This window comes from Schistocerca serialis, chromosome 2, assembly GCF_023864345.2.
Source record: "Schistocerca serialis cubense isolate TAMUIC-IGC-003099 chromosome 2, iqSchSeri2.2, whole genome shotgun sequence".
Classification (NCBI taxonomy): domain Eukaryota; kingdom Metazoa; phylum Arthropoda; class Insecta; order Orthoptera; family Acrididae; genus Schistocerca; species Schistocerca serialis.
This window is the reverse complement of record NC_064639.1, coordinates 1,037,880,059-1,037,894,638: the sequence shown is the minus strand read 5'-3', so window position 1 is coordinate 1,037,894,638 and position 14,580 is coordinate 1,037,880,059. Positions and strand designations below refer to the sequence as shown.

Below are 14,580 nucleotides of genomic sequence, written 5' to 3'. Positions count from 1 at the left end.
CTTTGGTTCACTACTAAAATATTGAATAATCTTATTACTAAACAACGCGACAGTTGACGAACTTCCCTATCTCTTGCAGCAAGTCGCTGTGATGTTGATCATCCTACAGACAATAAACCACTTCCAGGAGTGTTTCCTGCCGCTTATCATGAAGTACGGGGGTAGCAAGGTAAGGTGCCTATGTTTCAGAATTATAATTTGCCCAGTAAGAGATTTTCACGTATCCCTCTTACTGCTGGGCATAAACACGTTTAAGATCTGGAGGGGTTGTAACACATTCAGTAATATCTCGAACCTACTTCGGATATTCAAAACTGCCTAGAATGTGGACTGTTAGTGTATTCATAAGCGCACAGGGCAAAAGTCAATCGCGCCAGAAGACAGCACCTCCAGCCGTCAGTCGCCTCACTTCGACGAGCTGAAATCGCTCGTTGATGATTAGATCCCGTACACTTATCAATTGCGGGGATATTGATTGTAAGTTTCACCCACTGTTCCAGATGGTCCCAGACATTTTCTATAGGCTTAAAACAGACTTATTTAGCAGGTCATTCGAACTGTGGTAGTGTTCATCAAATCAGAAACGTGTGACCGTTGTTATCGTGGAAGGCAGTGTACTCATCACGAAGATATGAAAGAAAGAGAAACATTTGGTCACGGAGAATGCTCAAACAGAGGTCCTGATTAAGCGGCATGCCTCCCTCCTCAATCCAAATCCCCATCCATACCTCAGACTACTTCGTATTTCGCCTAAACTCGAACAGCATTGCAGAGGCTCTCCAACTGTACTGGAATAGCACCTCAGCATCGGGCGGAATGGGGGATCCTGTCTGAAACAAGGTGCAGGTTCTTCAATCAAATGAAACTACATAGTTTCAGAGACCTTTTCGAGTCTCATATACATACACTCAAATTTAAAATTTAAAATTAAATTAGGTTGTTGATGCGAAGCATAATTGAAAGCATCCAGAATCTGGACTTGTTGGGTCACACTACACGCTAGTCTTGCCAGATGCAATTTGCAGAAAATCGATATAGGGACACAAAAAATAATTTAAAATAGCAAACATTAGACAAGTTTTTCTTAAAATACACTACTGGCCATTAAAATTGCTGCACCAAGTAGAAATGCAGATGATGAACGGGTATTCATTGGACAGATATATTATACTAGAACTGACATGTGATTACATTTTCACGCAATTTGGGTGCATAGATCCTGAGAAATCAGTACCGAGAACAACCACTTCTGGCCGTAATAACAGCCTTGATACGCCTGTGGATTGAGTCAAACAAGGCTTGGATGGCGTGTACAGCTTCAACACGATACCACAGTTCATCAAGAGTAGTGACTGGCTTATTGTGGGGAGCCAGTTGGTCGGCCACCATTGACCAGACGTTTTCAGTTGGTGAGAGATCTGGAGAATGTGTTGGCCAGGGCAGCAGTCGAACACTTTCTGTATCCAGAAATGCCTCTACAGGACCTGCAACATGATGTCGTGCATTATCCTGCTGAAATGTAGGGTTTCGCGGGGATCGAATGAAGGGTAGAGCCACGCGTCGTAACACATATGAAATGTTACGTCCACTGTTCAATGTGCCGTCAATGCGAACAAGAGCTGACCGAGACGTGTAACCAACGGCACCCCATACCATCACGCCAGGTGATACGGCAGTACGGCGTGTAAAGAGAATCTGGATTCATCCGAAGAAATGACGTTTTGCCATTCGTGCACCCAGGTTCGTCGTTGAGTTCACCATCGCAGGCGCTCCTGTCTGTGAATCAGCGTCAAGGGTAACCGCAGCCACAGTCTCCGAGCTGATAGTCCATGTTGCAACAAACGTCGTCGAACTGTTCGTGCAGATGGTTGTTGTCTTGCAAATGTCCCCATCTGTTGACTCCGGGATCGAGACGTGGCTGCACGATCCGTTACAGCCATGCGGATAAGATGCCTGTCATCTCGACTGCTAGTGATACGAGGCTACTGGGATGCAGCACGGCGTTCCGTATTACCCTCCTGAACCCACCGATTCCATATTCTGCTAACAGTCATTGGATCTCGACCAACGCGACCAGCAATGTCGCGATACGATAAACCGCAATCGCGACAGGCTACAATCCGACCTTTATCAAATTCGGAAACGTGATGGTACGCATTTCTCCTCCTTACACGAGGCACCACAACAACGTTTCACCAGGCAACGCCTGATGTTTGTGTATGAGAAATCGGTTGGAAACTTTTCTCATGTCAGCATGTTGTAGGTGTTGCCACCGGCCCCAACCTTGTGTTAATCCGCTGAAAAGCTAATCATTTGCATATCACAGCATCTTCTTCCTGTCGGTTAAGTTTCGCGTCTGTAGCACGTCGTCTTCGTGGTGCAGCAATTTTAATGGCCAGTAGTGTATGTTATGGATACAGTGGCACACACGTACTCAATAGCAGCGTTTTCTTCAGGAAAAATGCCAGCTTCAGACGCGCAGTAAATATACTCTGATGAGCCAGAACATTGTGACCACCTGCTCAGTAGCTTGTTCGTCCATCTTCGGAACGAAATACATCACTGATTCTGCGTATCAGAGGTCCGACTGCTTGTTAGTAGGTTTGTGGAATGCGGCGTTAGATGTCTACGCACAGGCCATGAAATTCGCGTAAATAACAGACCACTGATTTGCGTACGCGATGATGGCGCCCGGTACCGACCCAGATGGGTTCCACAGGACTTAAATCAGGCTAATTTGGTCGCAGAGACATCAACGTGAATTCACTATAAGGCTCATCAAACTACTGTAGCACAGTTCAGGCTCCGAGACAGGGGCAATTATACTGTTGAAAGAAGACATCGCTGTCGAGGAAGTCATCAAGCGCGAAGGGATACAGGTGGTTCGCAGCTGTCAGCTTGTCTTCGATTACTACCAGAGATCCCATGCAAGCGCAGGAGAATGTCTCCCATAGCATTACACCGCTCCCACCAGCCTGTGTCCGTGGCGCGCTGCACGTTTCGAACCGCCGTTCACCTCGATGGCGGCGTTTGTGGACACGAGCAGCGATCTAGTGTAGCAAATATGTGATTCACATGAATAGCCGACAAGTTTCCATTGATCAAAGGTCGAATCCCTATGGTCCCGTGTCCACTGCAATCGTAATTGAACGCTGTCTTTGGGTCACAATGTGAAAACATGGGGATGGTCTGCTGCGGACCTCCACGATCAACAATGTACGATGTGCTCCGAAACACTTCTGCGTGCACCAGCATTGTGCTCTTTTGGCAGAGATGCCACAGATCACCATCTATCTTACTTTACCGAGCAGACAAGCGTCCGAACTCCATGGTCTGTGAAGATTCGTGGACGTCCAACCATTTAGCGCCTAGTGGTAGTCTCACTGTCCTTCTACTTCTTCTCGCGGATGCACACGATAGTAGCATGCGAACATTCGATCAGCTTCGCCGTTTTCGAGATACTCTTTTACAGGCTAGGCGTAAAAATAATAATCTGCCCTTCGTCAAAGTCACTTACCTTAATGGGTTCCCCCATTTGCAGCCCACATCTTCGCTTGGGTGATCCCACAACCGTGTCTGCTCCGCTTTGGTACTTCCGTTACCGCGTCACGTGACCGCAACGCCACCAAGTGCCATGCAACTTCGCGGTGGGTACTGGTCATACGGTTTTGGCTCATCAGTGTATATTCTGACAAAATAAAATTGAATTTTTCGTTAGCCTTCCAGACATCTATGACTCACAGCCTCGTTCACACTCAGTCATACATATTGTAAAAATGTACGTGTGTGTGTTCTATATGTCCTCCTAAACCACTGGACCGATTTCAGCCAAATAACTTCGAGCCGACAATCGCTCTGGAAGTAAGAATCACCTACCTATCAAAATTCAGGAGATAAGACGTCATAAACATTAAACACAAAGACAGACGCTGTATGGTACAGGCATAGACTCACTGCTATAAATACATACCTGGACAACGCCAGGTTTCTTCGCTAGTCTTTGATACAAAAAACTGTACATTGAAGGATTCGATATAAACACGCACACGCGCGCGCACGCGCAAGACAGAGTTCAATGTCACGCTTTTCTTAAGAACACAAGTGAAACGTTAAAATGTTAGATGATATTTAGGCTTGTTAGTGTAATTACTGTACGTAACGAGTTCTTCTTCTTCTTCTTCTTCGCCAGGTAGGCGTTGTTATGTGGGCTGAGGCTTGTTACATGGGTTGAGGCAATTTTAGTGAATGTAGGTGGCCGGATGCCCGTCTTGTCACCACCACTATAGCCGGCACGAAATCTTGTGTACCGCAGCCGTCTGCGTCTAGATTAAATCGATGTTCCAGCGTAGCGTGTGTCTGACGCATAATGTGGATACAAGCACGGTATTCCCCAGTTCGATGTGGGAAACAGCCGAAAAACCTAATATAGACTGGCCAGCTCACCAGCCTTCGTCATTAATTCACGAGGCAGATAAGATTCGGGGAAGGTTGGCCTCCCCATACCCCGTTACCGGCGCGTTAACGCACTCGGCTATCCGGGCGAACACCTAACCAGTATGTTTCAAAATATATACATACTCCATAAATTACTTACCAGTCTTATTTCAATGAACTGAGGATCTTAGTGGGCCCTGTGTGGACACCTCAGTCACGTGCCTCCCGTGTTTCGTGTCTCACTGCAAACGAAAGTGCCATCCACGAACGACAGCGGTTCGCGCAGGTCGAGACAAGGGCGGGGATTGCATTGTTGCCGGTTCCAAGTGACAGTTTCAGTACGCGAATGCACGTGCTTTTCGCCCGATGAAACCGTGTGTCCCGCAAATTCTCTCTCTCGCCAGCTAGAATTTGTCGCTCACCACCACCATCAGTCATGACAACTCTCAACAAATGGAATAAAAATCCATTAAATAACTTGCTACGATGGCATATAATGCTTGCATTCTATACAAGATTCACAGCAGAGCGCTCAGAACTCTACTGAACGCCCATTGGTTGTCGGAGAACGCGTACGTAGGTCCGCAGAACAAACGTAAACTCGACCGCCATCCAGCTGTAATCGAAAAATTGAGCGGGCACAATGTGCACTCACCGCCATGGAACGGAAGTTCTAAAAAGAAATCGCAGCCAGTCAGAGGGCGAGAAGATGAAACACTGTTTAGAATACAGCGACGTGGCGGCAACGACGCATCAATCAAAGCCGTTCTGCTGAGTGTCCTCGAAACGTACTGTTTGGGGGCTGAGCTACGACGTCTCTACGCATAGTATTTAGGATTGTTAAGAATGGTCAGCAGTTGGGACATTTGGCGATCCTCGTAATATGAGCGTCAGTTTCCTAATGTTCCCTGCTTGCGGTTCCCTTTGGAATTTTCTCACGCAGACTGGTTGAAATGAACCTGTATTTATCTATATGAGCGCGACGGCTGTTTGATGAAAAAGTTTGATTGGATGCATAACCAATGTCCGAAACAACCAACGTCCGAACTCCTACGAGTATCAGAAATGTGTGAGTTGGGTGAGGGGTCGTTGGGGTGCGGCGAGAGAGAAGTTGAGAAATTGGGTCTGACGAAGAGCTTGACCAAATGGCCAAATGGGGTATGGCAACATTTCTATAGCGGGGGAGCATCGGGGCTTAGAGTCCTGGCCCGGCACAAATTTTCAGCTCCCGCTGTTGGATTGCCGCAGTGACTTGTGCAGCTTGATGTCATTATTTACTTCCTGTCACTTTCATCTCCCGTTTCCCTTCCGCTTCTTTTGCCCCAAAATACTCGTGGAACAGTTTTACTGACAGCAATAGTTCCTGTCGGATAGGAAACACTGTCAAGTGACAAAGGGTGGCACTCCTCTCCTGTCCCCTTAGTTTTAGGATTTTTCTTTTTTTGAGCCACTGTTCTTACGCAGTCCTATAAGACTTTGAAAGGTAAACAATTGTTTGTAGATACATTAGTCCGTGTTGAGAAACCAACAAATTGAGGAACTTCATTTGCTGTGTGGTTACGCACACGTCCAAATACGATAGCACCTGTGTACCATCCTGTCACATCTCCATCTTACTGCGCTGAATGTTTACAGTCGACTGGTACATACACACCACTTCACAGCCGTTTCTTACAGGCGGCGGAAAGAAATATGGAAAGAAGAAAAACAAAAAACAACCCATTAGCATGACCAATGCTGTGCAGGAAAACCTACGGCATTCAAATAGCTTCCAGTCGTCTCGGAATGGATAAATATATGTTTCGTTTGGTTTTCAAGTGAATCTTATATTCTCCCTACAAATTAGTGGCAATTACAGGTAACGGTGGTAGTGGATGGCTGGCGTCTGTACTGGGCGGGAGAGATGCGACAATTCATCCTCGTGTCGTGCCCACAAAACTGGTCCCAGACAATGCGGACTGTGTGAACAGGGCACCGTCGTCTTAGAACACAGCGTTACCACTGCGGAACAAACATTGTACCAGATCAGTCAAAATGGTCACATAATTCCTGACGCTGAAGCGACCTTACAGAGTAACCATGGATTACCATAATACCACAGTATGGCTGTCTAGTCCAGTGGTTCCCAACAGGTGGTGCGCGGACCCCCAGGGGTCCGCGAGCTATGCCAGAGGGGTCCGCAAGATGCTATTAGAATAAAAAATATATTAAATATATTTCGTATGATGACAGATTTTTTGTTTTGGCCGCTTCCTGCATGAGCAGAGCTTTAGCGAACGCTAACTTCTGCGTCTAGCGTCTTCCTAGAACCAACTGACACTAGCACACTCTGGCGCAAAACTAGAATTAGATAGATGCAAATAGTTCTGCTGTATGCCGTTAGATCCTTCCATTTGCAACCACATATCGGTGTGAGCAAGCATTTTTTTCCATGTGTTTCCTGAAAAACAAATGTAGGAATCGGCTCGACATGCGGTCGGATTTCAGAGTGACAGTTTCAAGTTTGGAACCTAATATTTCAGAAATAATGGACTCAAAGGTCAAATTGAACTCAACTCATTAAGAACTGAAAATTAAAACTAACTGTGTACTGATGGAGTACTCTGTTGTAACTATATTTTTTCAAATAAATAATACCTTGTATGAAATTAGTGTTCTTATTTTTTACACATGTCTACTCAATGCAATCTCAAGTGTAGTACACTTGAAAGACCAATACATTCAGTTTTAATTTTTTCCTGTTGTTTTCAGTTCATACTCAATTTTTATTTTTTAAGACGTTTTTTATACTAAACACCCAGATTTGAAGACGAAAGATTTTGAGGAATAATCAAAAATTTAACAATAACAATGATGACTAAATTGAAAAAGTTTTAAGCTCAGTATTTTTTCAATAATGAATATGTCAATGTTTCTTCTAAGTACCAAAAATAGAAAATGTATAGAAAGACTGTTAATTTGGCTTTTTTAGGTACTTGATACTGTGATATGACAAGGTACCAATCATGTTCGATGAGGGGTCCTCGAATAAATTTTGTTGGGAACCCCTGGCCTAGATCATCATCGAACCCCCTCCACGTAGGAGGGAACATAAACTCACCCAGAAGTTGGAAACAGTGTGAAGCAAGACTCATCCGACCACATTACATTAAATTGTTCGGTTGTCTAGGTTATATCGCTTCGGCAACTCGTTTTCCTGTAACAGGCGTTTACATCACTGATGAGTGGCTTTGGAATCCCGGCTCATCCTGCAGTTCGCAGCTTACGAAGCACCCTTCATATTGTTTTGGGGTGACAGGGCTGCCGAGTGCGACAGTCAGTTCTTCTGTGACATTTGCATCTGTCCTGTTAGAACACACTTCTGGCCGCGGCTGACACAACGCATTTAGGACATTGCACATGTGCTGCAGATGTTTTTTGTGGTCAAAAACAGTGCAACCTGCAGGCAATGCTAGAATCTGTATTTGTCTTGTAAATAATAGAGTGCAGCTATTATCGTCCTTTTTAAATTATGCACTATCATTTTTGATCAATGCATGTTATGCCTGTTGGTCGGGCTTTATCCGCAGTTCAGCTATAGGCAGTCCAATCATACACTGCTCATCGCCCCTTGGCTGCGATGCCCAGTGTCAACGGAAAGTATGCGAGTATTCAATGAACTGTGGATGAAACCCGACCAACAGGCATTGCATGCATTGATCAAACATGATAGTGCGTTGAGAATGGCTAGTCTCTAGCTGAAATCTAGATCTGCCAATAAAATTTAAAAAGGATGACTGGTAGCTGAAATCAATTATTTACAAGTCAATATAACAGTCGCTGAGTGCAACAGCCTTCAGAATGGAAGGTAACCTGATCTGTATTTGTGTTCAAGCATACATTTTCCGCGGTGTTCACGTTTTCTTTTTTTCTTCAGCAGTTGGAGGGTCTCTTAAACACCTGGTACTTCATTTAATGCTCTCTAAAGCGACCAGTGTGCTTTTTGAGGGAAGGGGGGAGGGGGGAGGACTAATATTTTACCTAGTGAACGTACCTCTAAGAAGTAGATAATTATGGTGCAGAATATGCAGTGCGTCCCTCCCAAAAGTAGTCAGGGACATTTTCTCTGTTTTTTCGGCAGATATTTGCAATTCCATTTCTGAAATGTGTAGCCAGAGGCAGTCCAAACACACACTGCTCATCGGCCCTTGGATGCGATGCCCAGTGTCAATGGAAACGGTCGGTTTGTTATTCGTTATAAGGAAAATTATTTTCAAAGCGGAATTTCACACACACATTTGATAGAGAGATCCGGAATTAGTCTAGTGCGATATTGGTTTTGTGTGTGTCTATCAAGAGGGGCAGTAAAACACGAGGAGTAAACAGTACTCCTCCAGCGATAGCACCGCCCAGACCCGCACGGACTGCTACCGCCAAGCAGAAGCGCTGGTCACTCGCTGCTAGAGTACACACTATTCGTCTTTTTTCTGTCCCTGTTAATATATACGAGGTCACTCCAAAAGAAATGCACATTATATTTGTAAAAATACAGTTTTCATTCTGCATGTGTGAAAATTTTACAGTGTGTAGATACATCCTTCCCTCTTGTTTTCAAACTTCGTTCAACCTGTTCCCGTGAGTGGCGCCGTCACAGCATGTCTTCAAGATGGCTGCTACACTTGATGTTCGTCAGAAGCAACGTGCTGTCATAGAATTCCTGTCCTGTGGAAACGAGACAGTTTGAAACATCCACAAGAGGTTGAAAAAGGTGTATGGAGATGCTGCTGTGGATCGCAGTACAGTTAGTCGGTGGGCAAGCAGGTTACGTGATGAAAGCGGGCACGTCAATATTGAGGATTGTCCTCGCAGCGGCAGGCCTCGTACTGCACACACTCCAGACGACGTGCAGAGAGTTAACGAATTGGTGACTGCTGACAGACGCATCACAGTGAACGAATTGTCACCCTACGTTGGGATAGGGGAAGGAAGTGTTTGCAGAATACTGAAAGTGTTGGCGTTAAAAAATGTTTGTGCCGGGTGGGTTACCAGGATGCTGACAGTGGCTCACAAAGAAACAAGAAAAACGGTATGCAGCTAACTTTAGGAACAGTACGAGAATGGTGGAGATGAATTTCTTGGAAGAATTGTGACAGGTGATGAAACATGGCTCCATCATTTTTCACCAGAGACGAAGAGGCAATCAGTGGAGTGGCATCATGCAAATTCACTCAAGAAAAAAAAATTCAAAACCACACCTTGTGCTGCAAACGTTATGGCTACGGTGTTTTTCGATTCCGAAGGATTCATGCTTGTGGATATCATGCCAAGTGGAAACACCGTAAATTCTGATACATATGTGACGACACTGAGGAAACTTCAAGCTCGACTGAGTCATGTTCGACCATATTGGCAAAAGCAGGATGTTTTGCTGATGCACGACAATGCACGACCACATGTCAGCCAAAAAATCATGGAAGCGATCACAAAACTCGGATGAACAACACTGAAACACCCGCCTTACAGTCCTGACCTGGCTCCGTGTGACTATCATCTCTTTGGGAAACTGGAAGACGTTCTTCGTGGACTCCCTTGTGCACGCTGCCAAACAGTGGCTCCAACCGGTTGGTCCAGAATTTTGCCGTGTATACAGGTTCCAAGACGGTGTTAGGCAGTTGAGAGGGATGGAAATTATGTGGAGAAATGAAAATACTGTTCCTAAAGGATGTATCTACACACAGTAAAACTTTCAAACATGTGGAATAAAAGATGGATTTAAAAAAAATAGTGTGCATCTCTTTTTGGAGTGACCCTTGTATCCATAAAACAAATGTCGCACTAAGCTAATTAAAGACCCCTCTTTCTAATGGGCACGTAAAATTCCTCTTCAAAACTAATTTTGTGTGTACTGGGAAACAAACTGGCGCTTTCTGTTTGCCTTGCGTGGAAGTCGTGATGGGCGGTATCTGTTTGTAGTGACTCCAGCTACACGTTGCAAAAACGAAGTTGCAGATGTACGCTACTGGCCATTAAAATTGTTACACCACGAAGATGACGTGCTACAGACGTGAAATTTAACCAACAGGAAGAAGATGCTGTGATATGCAAATGATTAGCTTTCCAGAGCATTCACACAAGGTTGGCGCCGGTGGCGACAACTAGGACGTCTTGACATGAGGAAAGTTTCCAACCGATTTCTCATACACAAACAGCAGTTGACCGGCGTTGCCTGGTGAAACGTTGTTTTGATGCCTCGTGTAAAGAGGAGAAATGCGTACTATCACGTTTCCGACTTTGATAAAGGTCGGATTGTAGCCTATCGCGATTGCGGTTTATCGTATCGCGATGATTGCGGCTTATCGTATCGCGACATTGCTGCTCGCGTTGGTCGAGATCCAAAGACTGTTAGCAGAATATGGAATCGGTGGGTTCACGAGGGTAATACGGAACGCCATGCTGGATCCCAACGGCCTCGTATCACTAGCAGTCGAGATGAGAGGCGTCTTATCCGCACGTCTCGATCCCTGAGTCATCAGATGGTGATGTTTGCAAGACAACAACCATCTGCACGAACAGTTCGACGACGTTAGCAGCAGCATGGACTATCAGCTCGGAGACAATGGCGCATCCGTGTATGGCGACATCGCGGTGAACGCACATTGGAAGGGTGTATTCTTCATCGCCATATTGGCGTATCACCTGACGTGATGGTATGGGGTGCCATTGGTTACACTTCTCGGTCACCTCTTGTTCGCATTGACGGCACTTTGAACAGTGGACCTTACATTTCAGATGTGTTACGACCCGGGGCTCTACCCTTCATTCGATCCCTGCGAAGCCCTACTTTTAGGCAGGATAATGCACGACCGCATGTTGCAGGCGTTTCTGGATAAAGTAAATGTTCGACTGCTGCCCTGGCCAGCACATTCTCCAGATCTCTCACCAACTGAAAACGTCTGGTCAATGGTGGCCAAGCAACTGGCTCGTCACAATGCGCCAGTCACTACTCTTGATGAACTGTGGTATCGTGTTGAAGCTGCATGGGCAGCTGTACCTGTACACGCTATCCGAGCCTTGTTTGACTCAATGCCCAGGCGTATCAAGGCCGTTATTACGGCCAGAGGTGGTTGTTCTGGGTACTGATTTCTCAGGATCTATGCACCCAAATTGCGTGAAAATGTCATCACATGTCAGTTCTAGTATAATATATTTGTCCAATGAATATCCGTTTATCATCTGCATTTCTTCTTGTTGTAGCAATTTTAATGGCCAGTAGTGTATGTCGAAACACCAGAGAAAATGTCCCTAACGACTTCTAGTGGAAGTTGATAATGTTCTAGTGGCACGAGACGCGTGTAACAGTGAAATTTGTAGAATATGAAGTCCCTTTTAATTTTATACCGCTATAAAACGCAGTTCTGTGTTCTGGAAGTTTTAAACGGCGCGTCGCCGTGTCCTTCATTGTGACTGGAACATTGCAGCTGACACTGATGCTGGCCGTTGCTGTTGTACAGATATCGAGCTTGCTGTACGGCGACGAGCTGGCGACCAAGGAGTCGATGAAGAAGGTGGCGCCGGCGACGGCGTCTGAGTTCGCGGCGGTGTCTGAGATGCTGCACGACGTGCCCGAGCTGGACCCCGACGACCCGCGCGTCCAGCAGGCGCGGGAGGAGGGCCTCATGGAGCCTTACGAGGTGCGTCTCTCCCAGCTCTGGCTGCACTTGCCGAGGCTCTGCACGAGGAACGTTCTTTTGTTTTTACTGCCTTCTGTCTTTCCATTGATGTCACGCCATTTCCGACATTCATGCGGCGGTAACTGAATATATCGTTTCCATATGTTATATGGAATGGACAGTGTTTTGAAAGGAGGATATAAGATGAACATCAACAATATCAAAAAGAGGATAATGGAATGTAGTCGAATTAAATCGGGTGATGGTGAGGGAATTAGTTTAGGAAATGAGACACTTAAAGTAGTAAAGGAGTTTTGCTATTTGGGGAGCAGAATAACTGATGATGGTCGAAGTAGAGAGGATATAAAATGTAGACTATCAATGGCGTTTCTGAATAAGAGAAATTTAACATAGAGTATTGATTTGTCAGGAAGTCGTTTCTGAAAGTATTTGTATGGAGTGTAGTCATTTATGGAAGTGAAACATGGACCATAAATAGTTTGCACAAGAAGAGAATAGAAGCTTTCGAAATGTGGTGCTACAGAAGAACGCTGAAGATTAGATGGGTAGATCACATAACTAATGAGGAGGTATTGAATAGAATTGGGGAGAACAGGAGTTTGTGGCACAACTTGACTAGAAGAAGGGGTCGGTTGGTAGGACATGTTATGAAGCATCAAGGGATCACCAATTTAGCACTGTAGGGAAGCGTGGAGGGTGAAAATCGTAGAGGGAGACCAAGATATGAATACACTAAACAGATCCAGAACGATGTAGGTTGCAGTAGGAACTGGGTGATAAGAAGCTTGCACAGGATCGAGTAGCATGGAGAGCTGCATAAAACCAGTCTCAGGACTGAAGACGACGACGACGACGACGACGACGACGACAACAACAACAACAACGTTATACCCAGCACCCTTCAATATTCCATACATTATTTACCGCCGTCACGTGATTTTTCCGTCCATTGCCTTAGCATTTCTTCCACTACCCAACCTTTTCTACAGAGAATAGTTCCATTCGGAGCTCTGTACTCGGTTGCCTTACTGATTGCTTCATAAACCGTTCTCTGTTTTCACATTATTGTGACTCTCTTCACCTTCGTACTGACCAACTCATATCACGTAACAGCTTCAGTTCCTCTTCGTTCTTCAATGATTATTTTTCCACTACCGTTTCATCTTCTCTCTACGTTGCCTTCTTTTTTCCGTGTTGTTTCCCATTTCTTACTTCTTCTTCCCTCTACAATTAAATGTAATTTTATTATTATATTATTATTGTTTTTTGTCGCTTTAATGCCTATTTGTAACATCATTAGCCACAGAAGATCGTAAGGTTTTATTTGACGACAGGTAAGTTTCGACATTGACCATGCATATTGACAAATACATTGGTGTGCGAAACGTAATAACGAAAGTACCTTTCGCATTAAACGATAGTACTTCTCGCATTATGTGTCATTGCCAAGTAATATATCTCTACGAAACTCGGATCATACGTAGAAGGCGCTATGGCCGAGCGGTTTTAGGCGCTTCAGTCCGGAACCGCGCTGCTGCTACGGTCGCGGGTTCGAATCCTGCCTCGGGCATGGATGTGTGTGATGCCCATAGGTTAGTTAGGTTTAAGAAGTTGTAAGTCTATGGGACTGATGACCTCAGATGTTAAGTCCCATAGTGCTCAGAGCCATTTGAACCATTTTTTTTTGCTAGGTCCTTCGCCAGGTCGTCCATCCAGCGCTGCCTTGGTCGTCCAATGGGGCGTTTGGTGTTTGGTTTCCCTGCTAGTGCCATCTTCGCCTGTCTTCCATCTGGCATACGGGCTACGTGGCCCACCCATTGTATTATTTTGCTCTTTATCTTCTGTAGGATAGTTGGTTGTCGCATCAGAAGGTAGATTTCCTCGTTTTTCCTCATCCTCCATTCTCCGTTATCCAAAACTGGTCCCCATATCTTCCTCATTACTCTTCTCTCAAATATTAATAGTTTTTCCCTTTCTCATTTAGTCATGCTCCATGTTTCTGAACCGTACATTACTGCTGGGCATATCACTGTGTTGTAGATTTTCATCTTAGTGTTCACTGAGATCGATTTAGAGCCAAGCATCTCTCTGAGGGAATGCTTGCATTTCGTTGCCACTACTATTCTTTCCTTGATGTCCATTTTTGGACAACACTCCTGAAAGGTACTAACCTTCTCAGAGTCCCTACTTGATCCCAATGGAGCGAGTGTGGAATGAGTTAGTGCGTCGACTTCGCTCCAGAGGCCAGCTCCCAACATCATCAACTTCACTGGTTTCGGCTCTCTAGGAAGAATGGACTGGCATTCCTCTACAGATATCCAGATATTGTGTTTAAATTATCACCAAGCGGAGTTCAATCTGTCGTAAAGGAAGAGGTTGGACAAATCCCAAACTACTGTCCACTCAATTTGTCCAAATTCCTTTGATCACATGGTGTATTTCACATATGCTTCAAGAAGGCACTTGAGAGATTTAA

At 45.1% G+C, this 14,580-nt stretch overlaps 1 protein-coding gene across 2 annotated transcripts in view; it reads left to right on the top strand.

Annotated features, from left to right (window-relative positions):
• The window catches only part of LOC126458459 (anoctamin-10), a 317,839-nt gene that overhangs the window by 243,824 nt on the left and 59,435 nt on the right, over positions 1 to 14,580 (top strand). For both annotated transcript variants that reach the window (XM_050095530.1, XM_050095529.1), the window contains 2 exons: positions 80 to 169; positions 11,925 to 12,104. In XM_050095530.1, coding sequence (XP_049951487.1) covers positions 80 to 169; positions 11,925 to 12,104 — 270 coding nt within the window. The remainder of the gene's footprint in view (positions 1 to 79; positions 170 to 11,924; positions 12,105 to 14,580) is intronic.